Source organism: Trachypithecus francoisi, unplaced genomic scaffold (genome assembly GCF_009764315.1).
Source record: "Trachypithecus francoisi isolate TF-2019V2 unplaced genomic scaffold, Tfra_2.0 Lachesis_group15, whole genome shotgun sequence".
Lineage (NCBI taxonomy): Eukaryota > Metazoa > Chordata > Mammalia > Primates > Cercopithecidae > Trachypithecus > Trachypithecus francoisi.
This window is the reverse complement of record NW_022681460.1, coordinates 80,451,808-80,477,014: the sequence shown is the minus strand read 5'-3', so window position 1 is coordinate 80,477,014 and position 25,207 is coordinate 80,451,808. Positions and strand designations below refer to the sequence as shown.

Here is a 25,207-nt window from a genome sequence, read left to right as displayed (position 1 = left end):
GTGGGATTACAGGTACATGCCACCATGCCTGTCTAAATTTTTACAAGAATTTTTTGTAGAGATGGGGTCTCACTATGTTGCCCAGGCTGGTCTTGAACTCCTGGCCTCAAGGGATCCTCCTGCTTCGGCCTCCCAAAGCACTAGGATTACAGGCATGAGGTACTGCACCTGATCCTAGATTTTTTTTTAATAAAGCAGTTATAAAAGATCTATAGAATGTTAACAATGAAAGAGAAGAGAATAAGCAAACAAAAAGAGGTCCACAGTTATTTAGCTTAAAACTAAAATTGGCAACAGCAGTAATGACTGAGGGAAGAAAAAAGCTAAACCGGATGTACTTTGATCCCAGGTAATTTTTTTAGCTAAAAAACATTTTTTAAATGTTTAATACTGATATTGAAAAAAGAAATAAAAAATATAAATAGAAAACCAAAATGACTGTTTAAAGGGAAAGCAAACGTTCCACATGTAATTACTTTATTTCAACACCTTTAAGTCACCTGAGTCATATTATCACACTTAAGAAACACTGTGCCAATCCCAGATCTACGTCTATGTGCTAGGGTATTAAGCATGCGTGATGACTAAGGTGGTGATGCTTCAGCTATTGATGCATCAGCCCTAGGTCCGAGGTGCTAGCTACAGGTCAGGCAATTGGCAATCACAGGGATGTCTGTACCAGCTTTTCTAGTACCACCAAAAGTTATGAAGTGGTGGCCCAGGCCTGCTAAATCGAGAGAGGAGAATGATGATTCAACAAGACCACCTGGGGACAGAATGTAAAACAATGATTTTTCAAAGTAAATAAATAAAAAAAAAAGATTATCAGATTCACACAAATGAAAAAAAAAAAGAAAAAGAAAAACCGACACACTATGCAAAATTCCAGGGGTATTGAATTTACAGTACAAAAATAAAGCCTTTCAGTAAATCCAAATTTCAATACGATTTTATGTCCATTCAGAAAGGAGGAAATAGCTTAGCCATTGACGATTTCTAGCTCAATAAACCTATACATTTTCTTACAGAGCATTAGTGTTGCATATACTTTAGGGTCAGAATACGTAAGCTCATAGTATTGATTCTGATCAGTCAATATAACTACAATCCTTCCAGAGAAAAAGATAAAACTAGTTAACTTATTCCATAATCCTGAAACCCTAATGCAAATGGAGGACTAAAATAATGTAGTGTTGAACCTAGCATGTTTATTTAGAAACACTGTATAGATTTCTTCCTTTAAGGAATTTTGTAACGTGAGAAAATTAGCCCATGTTAAGGGAAAGAGACCCTTACCTCTTATCTCCATCACCCTCTTATCCTCAAATAGTGAAAGATTCATTTAATTGTTGTTTAATTATTTCAGCAGGATTTTTGTTTAGCAAACATAGATTTAGAAGGAAGAAGGAAACACACTGTTACTTTCAGGAAAATAGAGACTAATTTTGAAAGTGGTCACTGTTTACCTGCACTGTGGATGCTAGGGCTCCCATGGAGAGAGCCTCCCCACGACCAACGGTTATGCTTCTGTTTTGGCTTCTGGCTCCTTTCCATTGTGCGCCGTACAACAGCTTCATGGCGTTCCTTAAATGGAATAGAAGAGCTGAGGATTAGATTCCAGCTGGTTGGTTGAAGCTTCTTCAGTTTAAGGCAGAATGGAGTGAGGACTACTACTTCAATTCCCACCCTACTATTCTTGATCTCTAGCTGAACTTCTAGACCTTAAGGTGAGACTAGTTTCAATCTCGGAGGGTCACTGAAGTCTTTAGGTCCCAGTTCATAAAGCCTTTGGTGAACAAGAGGCATTCAATAAACAACCCTTACTACTAGGGTGTGATGCTTTCATGAACACACATAAGCCTGGTAACACACATTAGCTTCAACTGATGCTTAACACATATGATACCATATTTAAAAAACAGTTCAGAATCTGAGAACATGGGTAACCCTGACCCCATGACTTATTGAGTTGTATGACCTTGTGTAACTTACCCACTCTGAGTCTAAATTTCTATTTTTGTACAAACTGACATATAATGCACACTAAAGGATTGAGTAAGGGTTAAATGAGATAATCTATGTGTAAATGTTTGCAGATGGTAAAGACTACAGAAACTCAATTATTTGGAGTGCTCTTAATATCCAGTACAGATGAATTGCACTTCAATAAGTTATAGGTTTGGACCAGAGAAATGGGCTTTTAAAGCTTCTGTGGCAATACTATAATCAGCCCAGTCGCCACCTCTCATACCCCGAACTCCCTAGAAACTGTAGCCATCTGTAAAGCTGATCACTCTGAAACCATTTTCCTTTGCACCCTGCACCTGATTGTAAAGTTTCACAGAAAGTTTGCTGCCTGTCTGAACTAAAGAAGCCCCTCATATTCTTCCCGGGGGCGGCTCACTTTGTCCTCCTCAAGTCTCTGCCTCCGCTTCTCCTCCACTGCAGCCCTCCTCCGCTCCTCCTTCTGCCTCTGCTCCTCCAACTTCTTCTTCCGCTCTTCCAGGTGCTTCTCGTAGTGCTGCCTCGCTCGCTCTTCTCTTTCTAACCACACTATTTCTCTTGCAGCTTTGGGGAAGGTTAAAAAAAGAAAAAAAGAGGGAAATCAAATATAGGCAGGTTGAAAACTTGAATAGTTAGGGCTGTATTAAGTGGTCTACAATGAACAAATATGGGTTCTTTGGTTTTGTATTAACCAAGCATGGCCTTTGTTTCCCTCAAATTTCAAAGAAAAATGTATTACTGTTAATTTTTAGCATAATTTAATATGTTAACAATGAGGTTGAAGATGTACTGAATTCCACTCTTTGGGAATGCAAGCAGCCCTCTAGTTTGTATGTAGAATAAGGCATTAACCACACGCTCTAGTCTCAATCCTGAAAATAAATAGTACCATCTGTCTCTCTTTTTTATTAAAAAACAATGTGATATCCTCCAGTCTATGACTACATTTTTTCCAACATGGCACTGATTCTGAGTATTAAAAGGATTTGGGAGAAAATAGTTGATAAAAGATGTCTGAAGTGCCTTACAGGTCTATCACATTGAGTCAGCTCAGGGATGGGAAGGACTGAACAAGCAGGTGGCCTTGTGTCTGAGGAGCTCACAATTTATTAGATAAGACTTAACCGTATCAAAAGCTGGATGAAAAATACAATCCAAAACTATCGTTCAACAATAGGATGCATTTTTTCTTCTTTGTATAATACAGGTTCTTTCCTCATTTCAGGAAAAGATATGCCCCCTCAAAGCTATTTCAATATGCTGCTTCCTTCAGTGGTAATAACCAAAAATATCTATGAGTTATTAATACTGTAGGCAAAAGGAAAAAATTCAAACAACATTTAGAGTATAAATCTTGAGGACACTACATGGCATAGAAATTAAAATGTTACTTTTTAAAAGAAAAAACCGGCCAGGTACAGTGGCTCATGCCTGTAATCCCAGCACTTTGGGAGGCTGAGAGGGGCAGATCGCTGGCGGTTAGGAGTTCGAGACTAGTCTGGCCAACATAGTGAAACCTCGTCTCTACTAAAAACATAAAAATTAGGAGGGTGTGGCCACGTGCCTGTAGTCCCAGTCACTTGGGAGGATGAGGTGCGAGAATCACTTAAACCTGGGAGGCAGATGTTGCAGCAAGCCGAGATTGCGCCACTGCACTCCAGCCTTGGACGACAGAGTGAGACTCTGTCTCAAAAAAATAAATAAAAGAAAAAACATAAATTTCGAATATTTTAGTTTCCTCTAAATGTTTAATATTAAAGAATGCATTTCTGATACCATTAAATCTTTCCAAAGTTAGTCATTTGAGGACTAAATCTACTGAAAGTGATTGGAACTGACTTTATTTTAGTTGAAGAAAAGGACAAGGACAAATTCAAGGTGAATTTGTTCTCCTGGTATCATTCAGGGTGGTTTGTGGAGTGAACTGGGACTGGTTCTCCCAGCAGCTAGGCCACTAACTGGCGCTGAGATCTCAGACATGTCCATTTGGATTTTAGCTTTCTTTTGCTTAAAATGAGGACACTGGTCTTCAAGGTTCCTACCAATTTTCAAAAATTCTCAAGTTAAAAATTTACTTCAATAAAAAGCATATAGTATACACAATAAGTATTTACTGAATGACTGAAAAAATAAATGTCACTGTGAGAACACACCTTAAAAGTTAACAGAAGGAGAACATAATTCTGATACTTTCTTAAGATGCGCTTACTTTGCCTACCCACACTTGTGCACATAATACCTTTTGGATTTTCTATATGGGAATACCTTACTGGAAGGCTTTTAATGATATTAAGCATCTTAATTCACTTAAAAAGGTGGATAAATTTTGACAGTGATAGCTTTTGTCAAAGCTTAAACAACACAAAATAAACAGTAAAATAACTGTCTTCCTCTAACCTGAGATCCTGTTATATTCCACCTCTAACTTTTTGATAATGCACACCATGCACCTTGTACCAAAGTACACTTATTGCTTTGCATCTTGCTTTTTCTGCAGGGTCTCACTCTGTTGCCCAGGCTGGAGTGTAGTGGCACAGTCACGGCTCACTGCAGCCTTGACCTCCCAGGCTCAGGCGATCATCCCATCTCAGTCACCTGGGTAGCTGGGACTACAGGTGTGCACCACTATGCCCAGCTAATTTTTTGTATTTTTAGTAGAGATGGGGTTTTGCCATATTGCTCAGGCTGGTCTTGACCTCCTGAGCTCAAGGAATCCACCTGCCTCGGCCTCCCAAAGTTCTGGGATTATAGGCAGGAGCCACCGCACCCAGCCTGCATCTTGCTTTTTTTAACTTAAAATATATCTTAGAGACTTTTCTATATCAACACATGAAACATGAATCTAACAATCTTTTTAATGGCTATACAGTATTTTATTGTCTATATACTATACCTTATTTTATATAACCAGTTACGTACTGAGTGATAGGTTATCTAAGTTATTTCCAGTATTTTAAGAATTCAGACCCTGAGCAATAACAATGTGCTGTCGTAAACCTCTGTGTAGATGTGTGAGCATGTGCATGTAGAAGAGCTGAATCAAAGGGAACATACATTTAAAATTTTGATAGATACTGTCATACTGTCCTCTGTGGAGGTCATACCAATTTATATACCCATTGACAGTATATGATGGTCATAGGCAGAAGAATCAGATGTGTACCTTGAGATATGCAGTATGATAAATCTATTTTTTAACTTTTAGTCTTCAAACTATATAGTCTTTGAGTTTTCTACCCCATTTTGAGGAAAATTTCAAATTCTTTGAAAACATTTATGAACATAATATATTCCTCTCCTATAAGAGATCCAGAAGCCAACAAGAGAAAATAAGAAATAAAGCTGTTTATAAAATATTAATATATTTAAAAGCTGGTAAGATAAATGTGTAAAATAAGAGGTAAGTCACAAATCAATTTTTCTTTAATGTTTTCATCAGGCTTTCTGGCTTATTAATAATACGTGGCTCTATTTCTTCACTAAATTTAAACTCCTCTGATTGCTACAGTCCTATTTTGGCTTTAATATCCTTATTTGGCCTTCCTCCCCACTGCTCTCCGAAATAGTCTCTGCATTCTAATTAGATCCCATCTCCTTAATATTAGCACCTTCCATCAAATTATGCTTCTCCCAGATCTTTGCCTCTGTTATTGCCCTGTTGGGAAAGCTGTCATCATTTTTTATCCAAGCAGATCCATTTTTTAGGAAGGCATACTCATAATTGTAATATATGTCAGAATTACTGTTGGAACTGTGTGGGAGGAAGGGGCAAATGTCTAGTTCAAACGCAGATTCCAGAGCTCCACTTCTCATATTTAGAGGTGCTAATTCTAGGATGAGGCCCAGTCATTTGATTTTGGATAAATCTCACAGGTAGTTGAGACAAGTAACCCATGGATGGCATTTGGAGAAATGCTGTACTCTAAGGTCTTCCGCAGAAGTGTCATCTCTTCCAGAGCTCACTGCTAATCTTGCGACATCTACCACAAACTTTACTATTTCTCTTTTTCTATCTATGTATCTATTTATTTTAGAGCCAGGGTCCCACTTTGTCACCTAGGCTGGAGTGCAGTGGTGTCATCACAGCTCACTGCAACCTCAAACTCCTGAGCTCAAGCAATCCTCCTGCCTCAGCCTCCTAACAGATACTACAGGTGCATGCTACCACATTCAGCAATTTTTTTTTTTCTTTTTTGTAGAGCTGGGGTCTCACTACATTGACCCAGGCTGGTCTTGAACTCCTGGCTTCAAGAGATGCCTCTGTCTCTGCCTCCTGAGTGCTGGGATTACAGGCCTGAGCCACAACACCTGGCCTAGCATTTCTTATGTTCCGATTTCTCTGTAGCAAAGGTAATTTTTTTGTTTGTGTGTTTTTGTTTTTTTGAGACAGAGTCTTGCTCTGTTTCCCAGGCTGGAGTGCAGTGGCACGATCTCGGCTCACTGCAACCTTTGCCTCCCATGTTCAAGTGATTCTCCTGCCTCAGCCTCCTGAGTGGCTAGGACTACAGGTGCATGCCACCACACCCGGCTAATTTTTGGTATTTTTAATAGAGATGGGGTTTCACCATGTTAGCCAGGATGGTCTTGATCTCCTGACCTTGTGATCCGCCCACCTCGGCCTCCCAAAGTGCTGGAATTATAGGGCGTGAACCACTGTTCCCGTGCAGAAAGGAAATTTTTTTTAAGAAAACCTTTCCACCTGCAGGTGACTGATTTTTATTGAGCCTCTTTTTAAAGCTTTTTAGTAGCTGTGTGGTATTTCATTGTCTATGCACACTATTTTTTATAACCAGTTACCTATTGATAGGTTTAATTTTATTTTTTACGCTTTTTATTGATGTACAATAACTGTACTATTTACAGGGTACATATGATATTTTGATACATGCATACAGTATGCAGTAATCAAATCAGGGTATCTAGGATACCCATCACCTCAGACATTTATTACTTCTTTATGTTGGGAACATTTCAAATCTTCTCTTATATATATGTCATATATATAATAAATTATTGTTAACAGTCATCCTATTGTGCTATTGAATACTAAAATTTATTCCTTTGATCTAGCTGTATTTTGTACCCATTAATGAACCTCTCTTTAACCCCTCACCCTTCTGTTCCCAGGCCCTGCCAAGCACCACTTGACTCACTATCTCCATGAGATCACCTTTCTTTAGTTCCCACATATAAGTGAGAACATGCAATATCTGTCTTTCTGTGCCTGTCTTACTTCTAACACAGTGACCTGCAGTTTTATCCATGTTGTTGTAGATGACAGTGTTTCATTCTTTTTTACGGTTGACTAATATTCCATTGTGTGTGTGTGTGTGTGTGTGTGTGTATGTATATGTGTGTGTGTGTGTGTGTATATATATATATATATATCACATTTTCTTTATCCATTCATCCACTGATGGACACTTAGGTTACTTCTATATCTTCGCTATGGTAAATAGTCTGTCAGATATTCTGATTTCCTTTCTTTAGGTTATATACCCGTAGTGGGATTGCTGGGTCATACTGTAGTTCTATCTTGAATTTTCTGAGCAACTTCCATACTGTCTTCCACAGCAGCTACCCTAATTTACATTCCTACAGCAGTGTACTGGTGTTCCCCTTTCTCTGCATCTTCATCAGTATCTGTTGTTTTTTGTCTTTTTGATAATAGCCATTCTAACTGGGGTGCTATGTCTCATTGTGATTTTGATTTGCATTTCCCTGATAATTAGTAATGTTGATCATTTTTGCAGATGACTGTTGGTTACTTCTATGTCTTCTTTTGAGAAATGCTATTCAGATCATTTGCCCATTTTTAATTTGGATTTCTTTCTTTCTTTTTTTGTTATTGAGTTCTGTACATATATTCTGGTTGTTAATGCTTTATCGAATAGTTTGCATATATTTTCTCCCACTCTGTACACTGTCTCTTCTGTGTTTCCTTTGCTGTGCAGAAGGTTTTTGGCTTCATGTAATCCTATTTGTCTATTTTTGCTTTTGTTGTCTTTGCTTTTGAGGTCTTACCCCAAAACTCTTTGTTCAAACCAATGTCCTGAAGCATTTCCCCAATGCTTTCTTCTAGTAGTTTCATAGTTTCAGGTTACATTGTAGTCTTTAATCCATTTTGAGTTGATTTTTGTATATGGTGAGAGATAGGGGGTCTAGTATCATTTTTCTGCATCCGGATTATCCAGTTTTCCCAGCAACATTTATTGAAGAGACTATCCTTTCCCCACTGAATGTTCTTGGTACCTCTGTTGAAAATCAGTTGGCTGTAAAGACATGCATTTATTTCCGAGTTCTCTATTCTGTTCCATTGGTCTGTGTGTCTGGTTTTATGGCAGTACCATGCTGTTTTGGTTACTACAGTTGTGTAATCAAAGCTTAATATCTTGAAGTCGGGTCGTATGATGCCTCCAGCTTTGTTCTTTTTGCTCAGGATTGCTTTGACTATTTGGGGTCTTCTGTGGTTCCATATAAAGATTTTTTCTTTTCCTGTTTTTGTGAAGAATGTCACTGGTATTTTGGTAGGAATTGCATTGAATCTGTAGATCACTTTGAGTATGGTCATTTTCACAATATTAATTGTTCCAATTCATGAACATGAGATGTCTTCCACTTTTTTGTGATCTCTTCAATTTTTTCCACCAGTGTTTTCAGTTTTCCTTGTAGCAAACTTTTACCTCCTTGGTTACATTCATTCCTAAGTATTTTATTTTTTTTTGTACCTATTGTAAATGGGACTGCTTTCTTGATTTCTTTTTCTACTGGTTTGTCACTGGGTTATAGAAACACTACTGATTTTTTATGTTAATTTTGTACCTTGCAATTTTACTGATTTAATTTATCCATACTTAGAGATTTTTGGTGAAGCTTTTAGGGGTTTTTATGTATAGGACCATGTTGTCTGCAAACAGGGACAATTTTACTTCCTCCTTTCCAATTTGGATGGTCTTTATTTCTTTCTCTTGTCTAATTGCTTTGGCTAGAATCTTTTTGTATGTGCTCTCCATGGTGCCTTTCAGAACTTGAACATATCCAAGGGTCTTAATAATTATTTTATAATTCATTGGGAACTACTTCCTGATTCATTCACCCGTAACTGTTTGGGTCTTTGGTAAATTGCTTAACCTCCCTATTCCTCAGTTTTGCCAGGTGAAGATGTGGGTAAAAAGAGGATCTTTCTCATAAATTCACTATAAGGATTAACAAAATAATTACACTTAATATGGTTAGAATACTTTTCTGCATGTAATAAACATTCAGTAAATATTAGCTATTATTGTTGTTTTTGTCATCATCATCATTGTAATTTCAGTTTAGAAAATTAAAGGTAGTTCTTAAGGTTATGCTATAAATCACAACAGGGCTAGACATTATTGCAACAATAATTAGTTTTACCCCAAATAATCTTTTAAAGGAAGAATATTTCTTTGTCTATCCAACTTTTATTGAATTCCAGTACTATTTTCTACTAAGAAGTGCAGATCCTAATGCAGTGCTTTCTTTAAACAGTCACACAGCAAACAGGCAAATTAAACAACACTTGCCTATTGCAGAGCATACTGGTGAGCGCAGGGTTATTGCTAAATATAGGTCATGTAACATTTTAAATGGAAGGATAACAAAGTATTTCAAAATTTTAATAAAAATAAAAAGTTAATTTATTCTAAGAGATTTAATACTTCAATACCTGGCCCTTCCACAAAAAGTTCTTTTTTTAAAGGCAAAAAAACGAAGTTTAAAAATAAGCTAGAAGGTGTAAAATCAAGTCTATTGGGGTTAAGACTTTTAGAATGGGTTAAAATATTCCCTATGGATAATGTTGAGGTTATGTATTTTCTCATCAAGAAATGATAATTTTTTTTTTTTTTTTTTTTTTGAGCCGGAGTCTCGCTCTGTCGCCCAGGCTGGAGTGCAGTGGCGGGATCTCAGCTCACTGCAAGCTCCGCCTCCCGGTTCCCGCCATTCTCCTGCCTCAGCCTCCTGAGTAGCTGGGACTACAGGCGCCTGCCACCTCGCCCGCTAGTTTTTTGTAATTTTTAGTAGAGACGGGGTTTCACCGTGTTAGCCAGGATGGTCTCGATCTCCTGACCTCGTGATCCGCCCGTCTCGGCCTCCCAAAGTGCTGGGATCACAGGCTTGAGCCACCGCGCCCGGCCAAGAAATGATAATTTTGAATACATGAGAACATCCTCAGCAACTGCTATTGACTGAATTGTTCCCCCCCCACCTCCCCCGGCAAGTTCATATGCTGAAGCCCTAACCCCCAAGGTGAATGCATTTGAAAACAGGACCTTTAGGAGGTAATCAGGGTTAAATGGGGTCATAAAGATGGCACCCTAACCTAACAGATTCAGAGGAAATACCATGTGAGGATAAAGTGGTCCACTGTAAGCCAGGAAGAGAGCCCTCACCAGAAGCTCAACTTGATCTTGGAGTGCCCAGCCTCCAGAGCTGTGAGAAAATGAATTTCTGTTGTTTAAGCTACCCAGTCTATGGTATTTTGTTGTGGCATCCCTAGTAGATGAAAACAACTCATTCAGTATTAAAATCATTAACAATCACTTAATTTCATAAAGAGGTAGCTCTGTAAAAGAACAGTATGTCCAAAAACTGAACTGTGATTACTATTAACCTTTACTCTTCTGAAGTCACAATTTATCCCTGGCCTATGGGATCACATTATAAAATGAAATGAAAACCCACTGTAGCCCCTGAGATACTGGACACTAATGAGTCAGTCTCATCCCTGAGCTGCTGACACCAAGATATTTTAATGACACTGTAACAATATATCAGTACCATACAAAGGAGAAATCAATCTAGAGTCCATGTAGACTAGACTCCATGTAGAAATACATAGTGATTCTGTATGAAAAGGAATTAAAAATGAAAAACAGGTAGTGTGGTGGATAGAGGACAGCTTCTGGCTTCATAGGAGCTTGGGCCCACCCCAGTCTTGCCACTTACAAGCTATGTGCCACTGAACAAATAATGACTTCAGTGGCCTTGTTCCCTCAAGTTACTATGGCACCAACTTCCTGACAGGGCTGTTTTGTGGCTCAGGGTAACATATAAAGCACTTAGCATAGTGCCATGTACATCGCAGGGATTCAATAAATGTAGATAATGATAGCCTTTATGATAATCAATAATTCCTGTCCTACTGCCACATAGTGATATGGTTTGGCTCTGTGTTCCCACCCAAATCTCATCTTGAATTGTACTCCCATAATTCCCATGTGTTGTGGGAGGGACCCCGTGGGACATAATTTGAATTGTGGGAGTAGTTTCCCCCATATTGTTTTCGTGGTAGTGAATAAGTCTCACGAAATCTGAAGGTTTTATCAGGAGTTTCCACTTTTGCATCTTCCTCATTTTCTCTTGCTGCCACCATGTAAGAAGTGCCTTTCAACTCCTGCCATGATTCTGAGGCCTCCCTAGTCATGTGGAACTTTAAGTCCAATTAAACTTCTTTTTCTTCCCAGGATCAGGTATGTCTTTACCAGCAGTGGGAAAACGGACTAATACATAGTGCATGCAACTAACAGGAAGAAACTCAGGTAGAACTGAACTCAGTGCACTCATGGGTTGTGCGTAACACTCCACATGCCCCTGTCACCACATTCAACAATCTAGAGTCCAGCCAGGTCCCTCTGAAGAGGCTTACTTCTGTATCAGGGGAGCACCTATTTCACTGCTGTATGAGAGAAAAGAAAAGGTGACATTCAGAGACTAGAGCAATATTATCACTTAACCTCTGAAACATACAGACCTGCTTTCAGTTTCATACTAAGATATAGAAGGATTATGGGTCACACTGGCTACCAGAATAGCCAGTAATATAACGAAGAGTCAGAAAATGAAAAGTGATGAGAACATCTGAGTTTGGGTCTTGAGTTTGCTACTAATTCTGTGTGATCTTGGGAAAATTAGCCAAATTCTCCTACTTCTACATTAGAAAGAGTATACAAAATGATCTCCAAGATCTCTTCCAATTATTCCCATGACTTGATTATTTTGTTTTTACCTTTGAGGACATGTGTGGGATTACAATTAGATTCCTTTTCTTTTTCTTTTTTTGTGAGACAAGGTCTTGCTCTGTAACTCAGGCTAAAGTACAATGGCATAGTAACAGCTCACTGCAGCCTTGACCTCCCAGTCTCAAGTGATCCTGCAGCCTCAGCTCCTGAGTAGCTGGGACTACAGGCACGTGCTACCATGTCTGGCTCTTCTTTTATTCCTTGTAGAGACAGAGTCTTGCTGTATTGTCCAGGCTGGTCTCAAACTCCTGGGCTCGAGCGATCCTCCTGCCTTCGCCTCCCAAAGTGCTGGGATTATAGGCATGAGCCACTGTGCCTGGTCCAATTTCATTTTGTTTTGATTTTGAGTGTTAAAATTTTAAACTTTATGCTTTATCTCAATAACTGTTGTGATTATTTATATTCAAATAAAAGTCATTTTCATATTATATGCTGACTGAATATATGTGCTGAATAATAATTCTTTTTAAAAAGGAATCTAATGGCTTAACCTACACTCATCAATTTTAGAAGGAAGTTGTAAAATAAAAAAACAACATCTAAAGATGGAAAAGTAAAAACATTTTATAGGTCTTAGAGCATTTTTGCAGGAAATACTAATTAGTTTTATTTAATAAGTCAAGAAACAGGAATGAAAATGTAATCATTAATAGAATGGAAAAGTTTACCACACCTTTCGAATTGTTAACGATAATCATGGAATGAACGGTACTTCCATCAAACCAACCCCTACCTCTATACCACCAGCCCTGCCCCTCCTATAAAAGGTTTTTCTTTTTTTTTCTTTTTTTTGAGACAGAGTCTCACTCTGTCACCCAGGCTGGAGTGCAGTGGCTCCATCTCAGCTCACTGCAAGCTCCGCCTCCCGGGTTCACGCCATTCTCCTGCCTCAGCCTCCCGAGTAGCTGGGACCACAGGCGCCTGCCACCACGCCCAGCTAATTTTTTGTACTTTTAGTAGAGACAGGGTCTGACCGTGTTAGCCAGGACGGTCTCAATCTCCTGACCTTGTGATCCGCCTGCCTCGGCCTCCCAAGTGCTGGGATTATAGGCATGAGCCACTGTGCCTGGTCCAATTTCATTTTGTTTTGATTTTGAGTGTTAAAATTTTAAACTTTATGCTTTATCTCAATAACTGTTGTGATTATTTATATTCAAATAAAAGTCATTTTCATATTATATGCTGACTGAATATATGTGCTGAATAATATTCTTTTAAAAAGGAATCTAATGGCTTAACCTACACTCATCAATTTTAGAAGGAAGTTGTAAAATAAAAAAACAACATCTAAAGATGGAAAAGTAAAAACATTTTATAGGTCTTAGAGCATTTTTGCAGGAAATACTAATTAGTTTTATTTAATAAGTCAAGAAACAGGAATGAAAATGTAATCATTAATAGAATGGAAAAGTTTACCACACCTTTCGAATTGTTAACGATAATCATGGAATGAACGGTACTTCCATCAAACCAACCCCTACCTCTATACCACCAGCCCTGCCCCTCCTATAAAAGGTTTTTCTTTTTTTTTCTTTTTTTTGAGACAGAGTCTCACTCTGTCACCCAGGCTGGAGTGCAGTGGCTCCATCTCAGCTCACTGCAAGCTCCGCCTCCGGGTTCACGCCATTCTCCTGCCTCAGCCTCCCGAGTAGCTGGGACCACAGGCGCCTGCCACCACGCCCAGCTAATTTTTTGTACTTTTAGTAGAGACAGGGTCTGACCGTGTTAGCCAGGACGGTCTCAATCTCCTGACCTTGTGATCCGCCTGCCTCGGCCTCCCAAAGTGCTGGGATTACAGGCGTGAGCCACCACGCCCGGCCAAAAGGTTTTTCTTTTTAAAAAAAGGGGGAAAAGACGGGTGTGGTGGCTCACGCCTGTAATTCCAGCACTTTGGGAGGCCAAGGTGGGTGGATCATGAGGTCAGGAGATCAAAACCATCCTGGCTACACGGTAAAACCCCATCTCTTTTTTTTTTTTTTTTTTTTTTTGAGGCGGAGTCTCGCTCTGTCGCCCGGACTGGAGTGCAGTGGCCGGATCTCAGCTCACTGCAAGCTCCGCCTCCCGGGTTTACGCCATTCTCCTGCCTCAGCCTCCCGAGTAGCTGGGACTACAGGCGCCCGCCGCCTCGCCCGGCTAGTTTTTGTATTTTTAGTAGAGACGGGGTTTCACCGTGTTCGCCAGGATGGTCTCGATCTCCTGACCTCGTGATCCGCCCGTCTCAGCCTCCCAAAGTGCTGGGAGTACAGGCTTGAGCCACCGCGCCCGGCGGTAAAACCCCATCTCTACTAAAAAGACATAAAATTAGCCGGGCGTGGTGGCGGGCGCCTGTAGTCCCAACTACTAGGGAGGCTGAGGCAGGAGAATTGCTTGAACCTGGGAGGTGGAGGTTGCAGTGAGCCAAGATCGTGCTACTGCACTCCAGCCTGGGCAGCCTAGACAACAGAGTGAGACTCTGTCTCAAAAAAATAAATAAATAAATAAAAGTGGGGGAAACAAAGTTTAAAAAAAAAAAAAGCTAGATGGACTAAAATCAAGCCTATTAAGACTTTCAGAATGTGTTAAAAACAAACACACCCAACTATGTTGTTTAAAAGAAACAAAACTAAAATAAAATGTCAAATAACACTCAAAAATAATGATCAAATGGCTATCCAGCAAATCAAAACACAAATGGGAACTGTGGGAATATTACTTTCAGAAAAAATAGAATTAAAGATCAAATGAGGAAAAAGACCCAAAGAAGTGAAACGATGCTTCCAAGATCATCACATGGTCTAAAAGAAACAGCTGGGATTTTCATTCAGCTCTGATTCTAAAACTTGTACTCAGTTACTCTACAATATTGCCTCTATATTCACTTCTGCATGCTGCAAATTTCCACCTGAATTTCTCGGTCAGATCCATCATATAATCTTATTTACTATCTGCACATTCTTCCCTGCTCCAAACTGGAACTTGCTCTGTCTTCTGTATTCTGACAGCAGATTCCTGAGACCAAATGGTCTACAAAGTTAGTCACTTCAAGTCTTCCACAATGTCTCCCTCATGGATGGTGCACCCTAACTCAACACATCCATATAATTGGCCCCATCAATTGTTACATCAGAATGATCTCTCAGCTCGGTACGGTAGCTCCCACCTGTAATCCTAGTACTTTGGGAGGCCAAGGTGGGAGGGCTTCCTGAGCTCAGGAGTTTGCGACCAGCATGGCAACATAGCAAGACCCTCATCGCCACAAAAAAGAAAAAAAATTATCTGGACTTGTTAGCACATCCCTGTAGTCCCAGATACATGGGAGGTTGAGGCAGAAGGGTCCCTTCAGCCCAAGAGTTTGAGGCTGCAGTGAGCTATGATTGCACCACTGCACTCCATCCTGGATGACAGAATGAAACCCTGTCTCTAACATTAAAAAAACAGAAAAACATAGAATGATCGCTTGAATCTGTTGTAGCCTCTCCAATCTTTTTACTACTGCTTTAAACTCTCATTCCTTTCTCACTTCTTCTCATTTTTAGTCTTCAACCACTTCAAATCCATTAGTCTCACAGATACCTTCCTCAAGAAACAGACCTGAAGTCATCGTCGTGCTTGGAAACGTGTTAGTTCTCCTACTGTTCCCTGTGCAACCCCTTGGATTGACCACAGGATCATGCACCTTCACACACACCTCCTTCCACCTGGCAAACTTTTGTCTTTCAAGTCCTAGCTCAGAAGCTCCTTCCTCTGAGGAGCCTTTCCTGATGACCACAGCACAGAAGCCCCAGCTGCTAGCTGGATTCAGACTCCCTCATAGCACTTACACTCCAGATGGTAGCTACTCTGCTTTTATGCGTTCATGAATTCTTCCCTATACTCACAATGTCTAGTGTAGCAGATGGTTAAAATACGCTTGAATAAATGAACTAAAGAGTTAAAGGACAGAGTGATCTCCAAACACAGTGATTCACACTGAGCTTTGGTGATAACTCAAAGCCTTCTCAACTTGTCATTAAAAGCATTCAGTGGAGAGCTGCCTGATAAGAAGTGTGACCTTGGAGGATCCCCACAACACCGTGCTCCTGCACGGAGGGTCCTTCCCATTCTGCCCTGCACACAGTGGTGGGCTAATGGGATTGAGGTGCTAGAATAGTAGTCACACAGGTGGAGAGTAAGAGCTTTTCTTATATGTAGGCTGAACGACTTTTGAGGTAAGAAAGGACTTACTATCTCAGGGTTGGACTTAAAAGGAATGTTAGCCTTCACTAAAATAATGGAGTTTTGCTAAATAGGGCAATGGTTGTCCTTGGAATCTTTCTGTTACTTTTTTTTTTTTTTTTTTTTGAGACGGAGTCTCGCTCTGTCGCCCGCGCTGGAGTGCAGTGGCCGGATCTCAGCTCACTGCAAGCTCTGCCTCCCGGGTTTACGCCATTCTCCTGCCTCAGCCTCCTGAGTAGCTGGGACTACAGGCGCCCGCCACCTCGCCCGGCTAGTTTTTTGTATTTTTTAGTAGAGATGGGGTTTCACCGTGTTAGCCAGGATGGTCTCGATCTCCTGACCTCGTGATCCGCCTGTCTCGGCCTCCCAAAGTGCTGGGATTACAGGCTTGAGCCACCGCGCCCGGCCTCTGTTACTGTTTTAACCCTAAGTACTTTCACTCCTCAAAGAATGTTGCCATTCTTTTCACCTGGGGCTGTCCTACTTAGCCCCACCCTAATGGACGAGGAGGCACAGACGTACCCCACCTCTCTCTGCTACGCCTTAGCTTCTCTAATTCCAGGAATCTAAGTCGGTATTTGTGGAATCATATGACCTGCCATCCTCATCTTTATCACCATCATCATCATGGTGAGATGTCGTCAGCTCTTGCTTCATGCTGACGCAAGTGATTTATAGGCATTGTCTTTGCAGCCACTCTATGAGGCCAACACTGCTATTCAACTTATTTTATTATGAGAAGTCTGAGATACAGAGGAGCGAAGTAACCTGCCCGATGTCTCATAACAAATAAGTGATGGAGTTGGCATTCAAACTCTGGATTGTCTGACTCCAGAAGAAAACAATGAGCCATTATGCTAAAAGGCATGAATTGGAACACTTTCCAAATACCACAGCTCCTTCTCTATACTAGCAAGAAAGAGCTGGGCATCCAAATGTGAAGGTCTTGATCTTCCGATGCCACTCTTAGCCTCTACCGTCATCTGTTTACAAGACCCCTTACCTTTCAGGTTTTAAGATCTTTTTATCTTCACTCTTAAAGGCAAAGTAATTTGGGGAGAAAAAAATAATGGCTGTTTTGTCATAATGACTCATTTTATGTTCAGGCTTCAGTTTCTGCTTACCTAATCCATGCAGCAACCAGCATTTATTCTTTCCAGTCCTGAGCCTGACTCATGATATAGCTGCTCTGGTATGTGCTAACATTCATATTCCTCTCACAAAGATGCATTTAGGTCCCTCAGCTGGTAATAACCTGCCTGACAGCCTCACGAGCTTTTGTACACTACATTCACTAAGTGACAATTTTAGGCGATGCAGATGCTGAGACTGGTGACAGATATGCCGAAGTTTATGCATTAGATATTTGGACTAGAAAGATTACTTCCCTAAAGCCTCCTCTGACCCCTTTTTTTCCTGGACAGTCTCTAAAGAGGAAAGTCTCTTGTTAAAACCAAAAACCATCTGAATCAAGTAATGTGAAGAATGAAATCGGGGGAGTTTCACTCCCAACTCTAACCAGGAGTACAGCATTATTATTTACTAATTATTACTAACTTGCTATGAGCATTTTTGGGATGAACATTCTAAACCAGGTTGAATTGACCACACACTTATTAGTACTGCTGTCACTCACTGAGTTGACAACACACTGAGATGAGAGAGGGAAAAAAAGAAGCACAGCAAGAGAGCTATGATTAGGAGGCAAAAGAAGCCCAATGAAATTATCTAGCAAAAAAAAAAAGCCCCTCACACATAATTTAACCAAAGTTTGTTCAAAGGTTAAAATTCTTTTTATATTGTCTTATTCTTTCTAAAATATTGCATTATGATATATCTTAGCTTTGAACTTAGCTACAAAACCCAATATGAATGAAATTGTAGATTTGTAAGCTGACATTTTTCTTCAAGAGCTATGTCAGTCCATCATACATTCTCTGTCATGATTTTATAGAATCTCCGAAAGTACCAATTAGAAATTTGACTCTATTCATCTAAAAATTTTGGTTTCAGAAAAAGACTAAATAATTACATGTTTACTGAGTGCCTAACATGTTCCAAGACACTTAAACAAAACTTAAACACAATCAATACTCCAAACTTACTTGTTATTATCTTGAAAAAGGGAAGCTCTGTGTCTCCCCAAGCATAGAGTACTGTTTGTCTGCTACACAGTTCTTAAATGTTCTCTTGAACTTTCTTGTCGACATATTATAGAACTATTAGTTTTATAATATACGAAGATGAAAATTTAGGGCAAATCCTAATAGATTATCCGCAGATAATAGGACAGATCCATAGGAAAATTTAAGGACTATGTTAATAGATTATCTCTGTATTTTTGTTCACCTGAGAAAATGATTACCAATAAGAATTTAATACCTGTTTGAACTATCATAAGGGCAGGTATTACATGATAATTTAGTAACATTTTAACTAATTTGCAATACCTCCTGCATCAATCTCCACTTAACATTAAACAAACAGTTGTTGCACATTGACTATGTGCCAAGCTGTTCTAGATACTAAGCTACAGTAATGAAAAAAAAAAAGACACAAATCTTTTCCCTTCCAGAGCTTATGTTCCAGGGGTGCTGACAGATAATCAACAAATAAGTAAAATATCCACATGCTTAGATGTTGACAGAACTAGGGAGAAAAATAAAGAAGGTTTGGTTGGAGGGAGCTGAAAATTTGAGTAAGATGGTAGAAGACCTTGCTGAGAAGGTGGTATTTAATGAAATCTGTAGGAGGAGAGGGAATGAACTATGTGGATTTCTCAGGAAAAACACTCCAGGTGGAGTGCATTTGGCTGTTATGTTTAAGAAACAGCAAGAAGCCAGCATGGCTGGAGGACAGAGGGCAAAGGAGAGGACGTTAGCAGGTAGCAGGGCTGAGCCATGGTAAGGGTTCTGACTTCTACTATACGTGAGATGGAAAGACTTGGAAGGTCTGGAGCAGGGTCAGGCCTGGCAGACCATATTGCAACTGGGTCACTCTGGCTGCTATGTTAACAGACTCTGTGGGAGGAGGAGGAAATGAGGACACCGGTTGGGAGCCTATTGCAGAATCCACGTGAAAGATCTAGCTGTCTTGGGCCAAGGTGGCAGCAGTGGTGGTTGTGAGAAGTAGTTACGTTCTGCGTATGTTCTGAGGGTACAACAAAGAGTATTTGCTGACGGATTGGTTATGGGATGTGTGGGAAATTTCAGCTAAGATGCTAGGTAATCTTGTTTGATTTTCTATTATCTTACTCCCCGCTTGGAATATAAATTCCAGGAGGTTAGAAAATTTATTCTTTTCACTTCAATACTCCAGAATCCCCAGCTCAATAGTATCTACGCATTAAATATGACTGAATTAACACATAGAATCATACAAAGGGAGGGGGATTACTTTTATTTTAAGCTCTCTGAATAAAAAATTTATATTGTTGCATAAATTCTATATACTCTGGTTCTAACAATGGTTTCTGAAGAGAAATCGGTAACCAGGATCGATTCTAAGTTCATAAAGACAGAATTACTCTTAATGGACTCAAATGATAGTAACTGATCAATGCCATAAAGTTTTCTCAGAGCAGATCTCAGAATCTGCTCCAACACTTACATTTTAACCTCTGTCAAATGCGAGTCAACATAGCACCTATGCATCTTATGAATACCTCTATAAGGAAGGAGAATAACTCTTTCTCCATGACAACTGGATACCTGTCCAACTCCTGAAACTTCTGAAAACTCCATCACCCATAAATAAAGCACAAGGATCTCTCTCTACTTAACAGCATCACCACTAGTGGAGGAATTTTAACATGGACTGTGGTGATCCTGTACATACTAAAATCATGCTTAAAAAGCTAATAGGGGCTGGGTGTGGTGGCTCACGTCTGTAATCCCAGGACTTTGGGAGGTCAAGGCGGGCAAATCCCTTGAGGCCAGGAAAATCAGACCAGCCTGACCAATGTGGCAAAATCCCATCTCTACTAAAAATACAAAAATTAGCTGGGCGTGGTAGCACATGACTAAAATCCCAGCTACTTGGGAGGCTGAGGCATGAGAACTGCTTGAACCTGGAAGGTAGAAGTTGCAGTGAGCCGAGATCACGCCACTGCACTCCTGGCTAGGTGACAGAGTAAGACTGTATCAAAAAACAAACAAACAAACAACAACAACAAAAAAGGATAATAGGGCAGAAAAATGAAACGGTCCTATTAACTATTCCATTTTTCTGAGATCCTCTCCATTACTTCCTGTGGCTAACTCATCACAATGTATTCTAAAAATACAGTAAGTGACATTCTATTAAAAAACTTACATTGCCAATTATGGCAGACTCACACAATAAAAAGCACAACCACTGTGCTAATTTGTTACTAAAAGGGATTATACATAGTGGAGTGTTTAGAACACTGCCTGGCCCATAGTTAGTGCTCAATAAATACTGTTCATCATTATTGCTATTATTTCACTGAAGATTATAGAGTAAGGAAAATTGGCAAATATTTATTATGTGCTTGTTTTATACTTAGCACTGTGCCATGTATTGGGACACAAAGAATTAGAGACCACAGTCATATTCTTTGGAAGCTTAAAATACATACAACCAGAGATAGAAAATCTAAATAGATAAAAATTCAGTAGTATATAAAAGAGCAGTAGAATGTGAACTAAAATGTGATAGTTATACAAGATATAGTATATAGTGAAAGGATGATACATTTCCAAAAGGAGATTTCCTAGGAAGCCCTTAAAAGAGAAGGACTGGCACTAATTGTGACACAGTGCTAGAAGTATAAAGAACAACAGGGCAGTAAATGTATTAGCCTGAACTAGGCTAATGGCTGATATAATGGCATAGACTCTTATCTGAAATAAGAGTCTGCTAGATTTCTGACTAGATGGATTCAGGGTTAGAGTATGTCAACTTCTACCTACCTACTAGGCTAGTTGATAGTAGATAGTTGAAGCTCCAGTTAGAGAACTAGGCTGAGCCCAGACTGACCACTGGGTAGCTACAAGTGGCCCAATATGCCAGGATGGAGACTAGTCAGTGGACAGTATTGGGCCAGCCAAGGAAGAGAGAATGTTTTATTCTGCAAAAGATCTAATAGCTAAGCTGCTAGTCAGAAAAACCTAGGGTCTCTAGCAGAAGCATCAAAAATGACTGAAATAAATAATGTCTTGGGGCCAAAAAAAAAAAAAATTGGTGCAATTAATTGGGACACAGAAATTACCAGGATGAGTCAGTTTTGGAATGAAAGAAAATGAACAATTTAGTTGTATAGAAGTAGAGTTTCGAGAAATAGGCAGGCATCTACTGCCTTATGAGTAGCTGGAAATGTGGAATCCATATTTAAAGAGGAGAGTGAACCTGTGAGAACAAATGAGATTCACCACCCCACCCTTGGAAAGCACAAAATTAAAGCTTAGACGAGAGATAGTGAAAAAGATGCAGAAGTCAAGAGACAGAATTTGAGGGGATAGAATCAGCTAGAATAGGGTGGTTAGAGACTTTTCCACAAGAAAAATAAAGCTTTCAGAGTAAAAGTACTCAACAAAACTGACAGAATAATCTCATACATGAAGAATTATGCCTGATTTTGTGAAAAATTGAAGGATAATGAGGAAAGAGCAGGCCACATGACATAATCCTACTATAAAAGCATCAAAGCATGACTCAGAGATTTAACCCACGGAAAATTATTAATAGGTCCTTTCTGTTTGCAAAATAGTACAAACATGCCATACCACCAATAACAAAATAATCAGACCTTTATTCTCCCTCTCTCAAAACAATCTCCAATGATTTCAATGTTAATTTCAACCTACATCCAACAGTAAAGAACCAATCTCACTGGCTATTCATTTTAAACTTTGCTTTGCCAGCATTTGTGGAATGGTGTCCAATTTTTTTTAACTTGAAAACTTAAAAGTTTGAAAGTCAGTAAGAGTTGACATTACCAACTGTTTTTTTTTTTTTTAATTAAGCACAGTTCAAAGATTTCCTTAATATTAAGTGGCAGCTTTTAAACTTTTTTCTTTAAAAAAAAATTTCCACTGCTGCTGTCATAGCTTCTGTTAAAACACAGTTTACAGATAGTTGATCAAGTGTGCCCGTTGATATTTTTTTGGTACTGAAGTTTTTTTTTTTTTTTTACAGTATTAAAACTTTTTTTATTTGAATAAGTGGGGAGAAGAGAAATATATTTCAGCACTTAGATATATAAATTATTTCCAAAACAGTTTAATACTCGGTTCTATCAAAATCAGTTTTCCCTGAAGCAAGCATTGTTCCCAGCTACAAGCGATCCTCATTTCGCGTGGTACTGTGGGACCATAAAACGGCCCTGAAATCTTAATAATCAATGGGGAAAATGATGATTGTTCCATGACCTTTAAGATTCTGCTAAAATAGTAAACATTCTTAAGATCAGTTATAAATGAAGGAAAAAAATGCAAAAATGTTTAAAAATATTTAGTACACTGTAATTTAAAACATTAGAAATAGAACTAAAGTGTTTTATTTCATTGTAAAAATGAAGTAGTTTGAATACGGCTTGCCTTTTTTTCTGGCCAGTAACTTATGATACCGAGTAAGCATCTTTTATGTTCATGGCAAACTCATACTTCTTTTAAGTTTGGGTCAGCTTCCACCCTTTTATTGCTTGTGCTTTCAATGTTGTGAAATATTTCTATATTCACATTAAATATCCTTTAATGTAAAGTTTTTTTTTTTTTTTAACCATCACTTCCTCTGGGACATATTTGTCTTTATTGCAATCACTTTTCTTATTTGTGTTGATAAGTTTGCCTTCATTAAGCTCCTATGAATGCACACCAGCAAGAACAATATTCCCATGGTCAGTGGCTTCTTCTACAAATTCATTTATGTTTGATTAAAATTTCACTTCCAGTGTTATCATTTTTCATTGCTTTGCTGCACTTTCATCTTTGTTGGCCAGTTCTTTTGAGTGTTCACTTCTATAAAATGTCAAGTGGATGACAAAGAGACAGCATAACTACGTGCTCTGCTGTAAGTGAACTGAATAACAGATACACAGGGACAAACCACTGCAAGAATCTGAAAGTAGTCAACATGACTAGTCATTAATCATGAAGTATATCTGTTATTTACATAGCAGTCTGTAGACTGAAGAACTAGCAGAGAAGTTTGTACTTCATGTAATTACTCAGAGTTATACTGTGCTAACTAAAATTTTAACCTAGATTTTAACAACAGTTTCCTTACCAGTTTCCTTTCCTTCCTGGTAAGGAAACTGGTGTTTAAACTAAATCTAGGTCACTGAAATTTGTGCCCATGGGAAACATGCAAATAGAGGACTGCCTACACCCTACTTGTTTATATTGATCCAGATAGGCTTAATAGGCTGAAAAATAGCCTTTCTGAATTTATATCAAATAGTGTATCTTAAAGCACCCAAGATGAAAAATTAGGGCACACTGAGGTGGTTTTAAAATCTTTGTCATATGACAATCAAGCTTAAAATGTATCTTAGAGTAACAGAATTTTAGAAATAATGACCTTTAAAGGCCCCATAGTTTGGTACCACAGATTATCCAGCATGTTTATTATGAATTATTTCTCCTCCTTCAATTTCAATTTGCTGATACAGCCACTTGCGGTCACAGTGGCATTCAGCTCCATACTTGGTAGAACCACAGGCAGGACAAGCATAGAAACATCCTAAGCAATCTTCATTGAGGCAGTCACAGAGGTCCATCCCACTAAAAATCAGGAGACCTTGGCTATCATAGACCTTACTCTTTGCTGGTATCACTTGTCTGTCTGAACCAGCGGTTGCATTTTTTTGTAAGCCTTCTTTTTTCTTTTTTACCAGTTTCTGGAGCAAATTCAGTTTGCCTTCCTGGATTTGTAAATTGTAGTGACCTCAAAGCTTTAGCAGTTCTTCCATCTGACTCAGGTTTCCTTTTCTGGCCGTCTTCAGTAGCAACATCCACACTTCCATTGATTATCTGTGTGCATTTTGGACAAAGCTTCCAACCAGGTACAAGCTGTCTTCCGAATTTTGCACTCAGAAAAGTGGCATCATCTAAGTCAATTACGTGCAAATTTTTTTTGGCTAATTTTTTGTGTATGTTACATGGGTCACAACATGACTTCTGTAAATCCTCAAATCTGTCAATATAAATTTTTACAGGATGAAAGCAAATTGTATTGTTCCCAGAAAGTGTCATTCCAGTTCTAAGTTGAAGTAAAAGCATATCATTTGATGACAATTCTTGTAAAGTCTTAAAACCTGTGTGACGAGTATAGTAGGTTTTATGGCACTCATTTGTAGTATGAAGCTGGACTCCAACTGAACATAGATTCATCATTCTTGATTCTAGCAAATTTTCCCTGTTTTATTTTGTCTAGAGGTCTAGGTCATGGGCTGATCACCCAAAGTCCTATAATAGACATTTAATAATCAAACAGAAGCATTCCCTGGAAAGTCAGAACTTCACGAGAACACCTTAGCTTTAGCTCTCCTCCGCCCGGCTTCGGGCAGCATCCGCATCCACACAGGACACACTCGACCGCCTGCTTCCCAGCCAGTCCCCGCGCTACCACTGGTACTGAAGATTTTTTAGAAATCACCCTCACGTACTCTAAGGCACACCTGAAATTAGATTTTTAAGTGGCTCTTTTACAAATGTATATAATATATGCACGTATATTTGCATATATGCTCATTTCTGTATTTATGAAGATTGAAGGCAGCCTCTCAAGACTTACTTCCAACTATGATGTTTAAATGGAAAAAAACATAGGCAAAAAGGCACTGCTCTAAAATGTAAAGAAAATAAAATTAGTGCAAAGAAAAAAATTAGAATGGATATATTTTCCTTAAAATTATGACTCTGACAATTGAAAAAAGAAATGAGATCGAATTTTTTAAAATTATATTTAACATGGCAGGGGTAAGAATAAAGAGAAAAATG

The 25,207-nt window shown here is 39.0% G+C and overlaps 2 protein-coding genes across 8 annotated transcripts in view; both read right to left on the bottom strand.

Annotated features, from left to right (window-relative positions):
* MAP7 (microtubule associated protein 7) overlaps positions 1-25,207 on the bottom strand; it is a 218,707-nt gene that overhangs the window by 49,163 nt on the left and 144,337 nt on the right. For all 7 annotated transcript variants that reach the window (XM_033235361.1, XM_033235358.1, XM_033235357.1 and 4 more), the window contains exons 4-5: positions 2,405-2,568; positions 1,467-1,584 (exon numbers count right to left, since the gene is read on the bottom strand). In XM_033235361.1, the coding sequence (XP_033091252.1) occupies positions 1,467-1,584; positions 2,405-2,568 (282 nt within the window). The remainder of the gene's footprint in view (positions 1-1,466; positions 1,585-2,404; positions 2,569-25,207) is intronic.
* On the bottom strand, positions 22,939-25,100 carry LOC117097482 (ARL14 effector protein-like). Its single transcript, XM_033235365.1, is given in 2 exon segments — positions 22,939-24,072; positions 24,074-25,100. Coding segments are annotated over 2 exon segments (783 nt in total). The 5' UTR covers positions 24,602-25,100; the 3' UTR covers positions 22,939-23,817.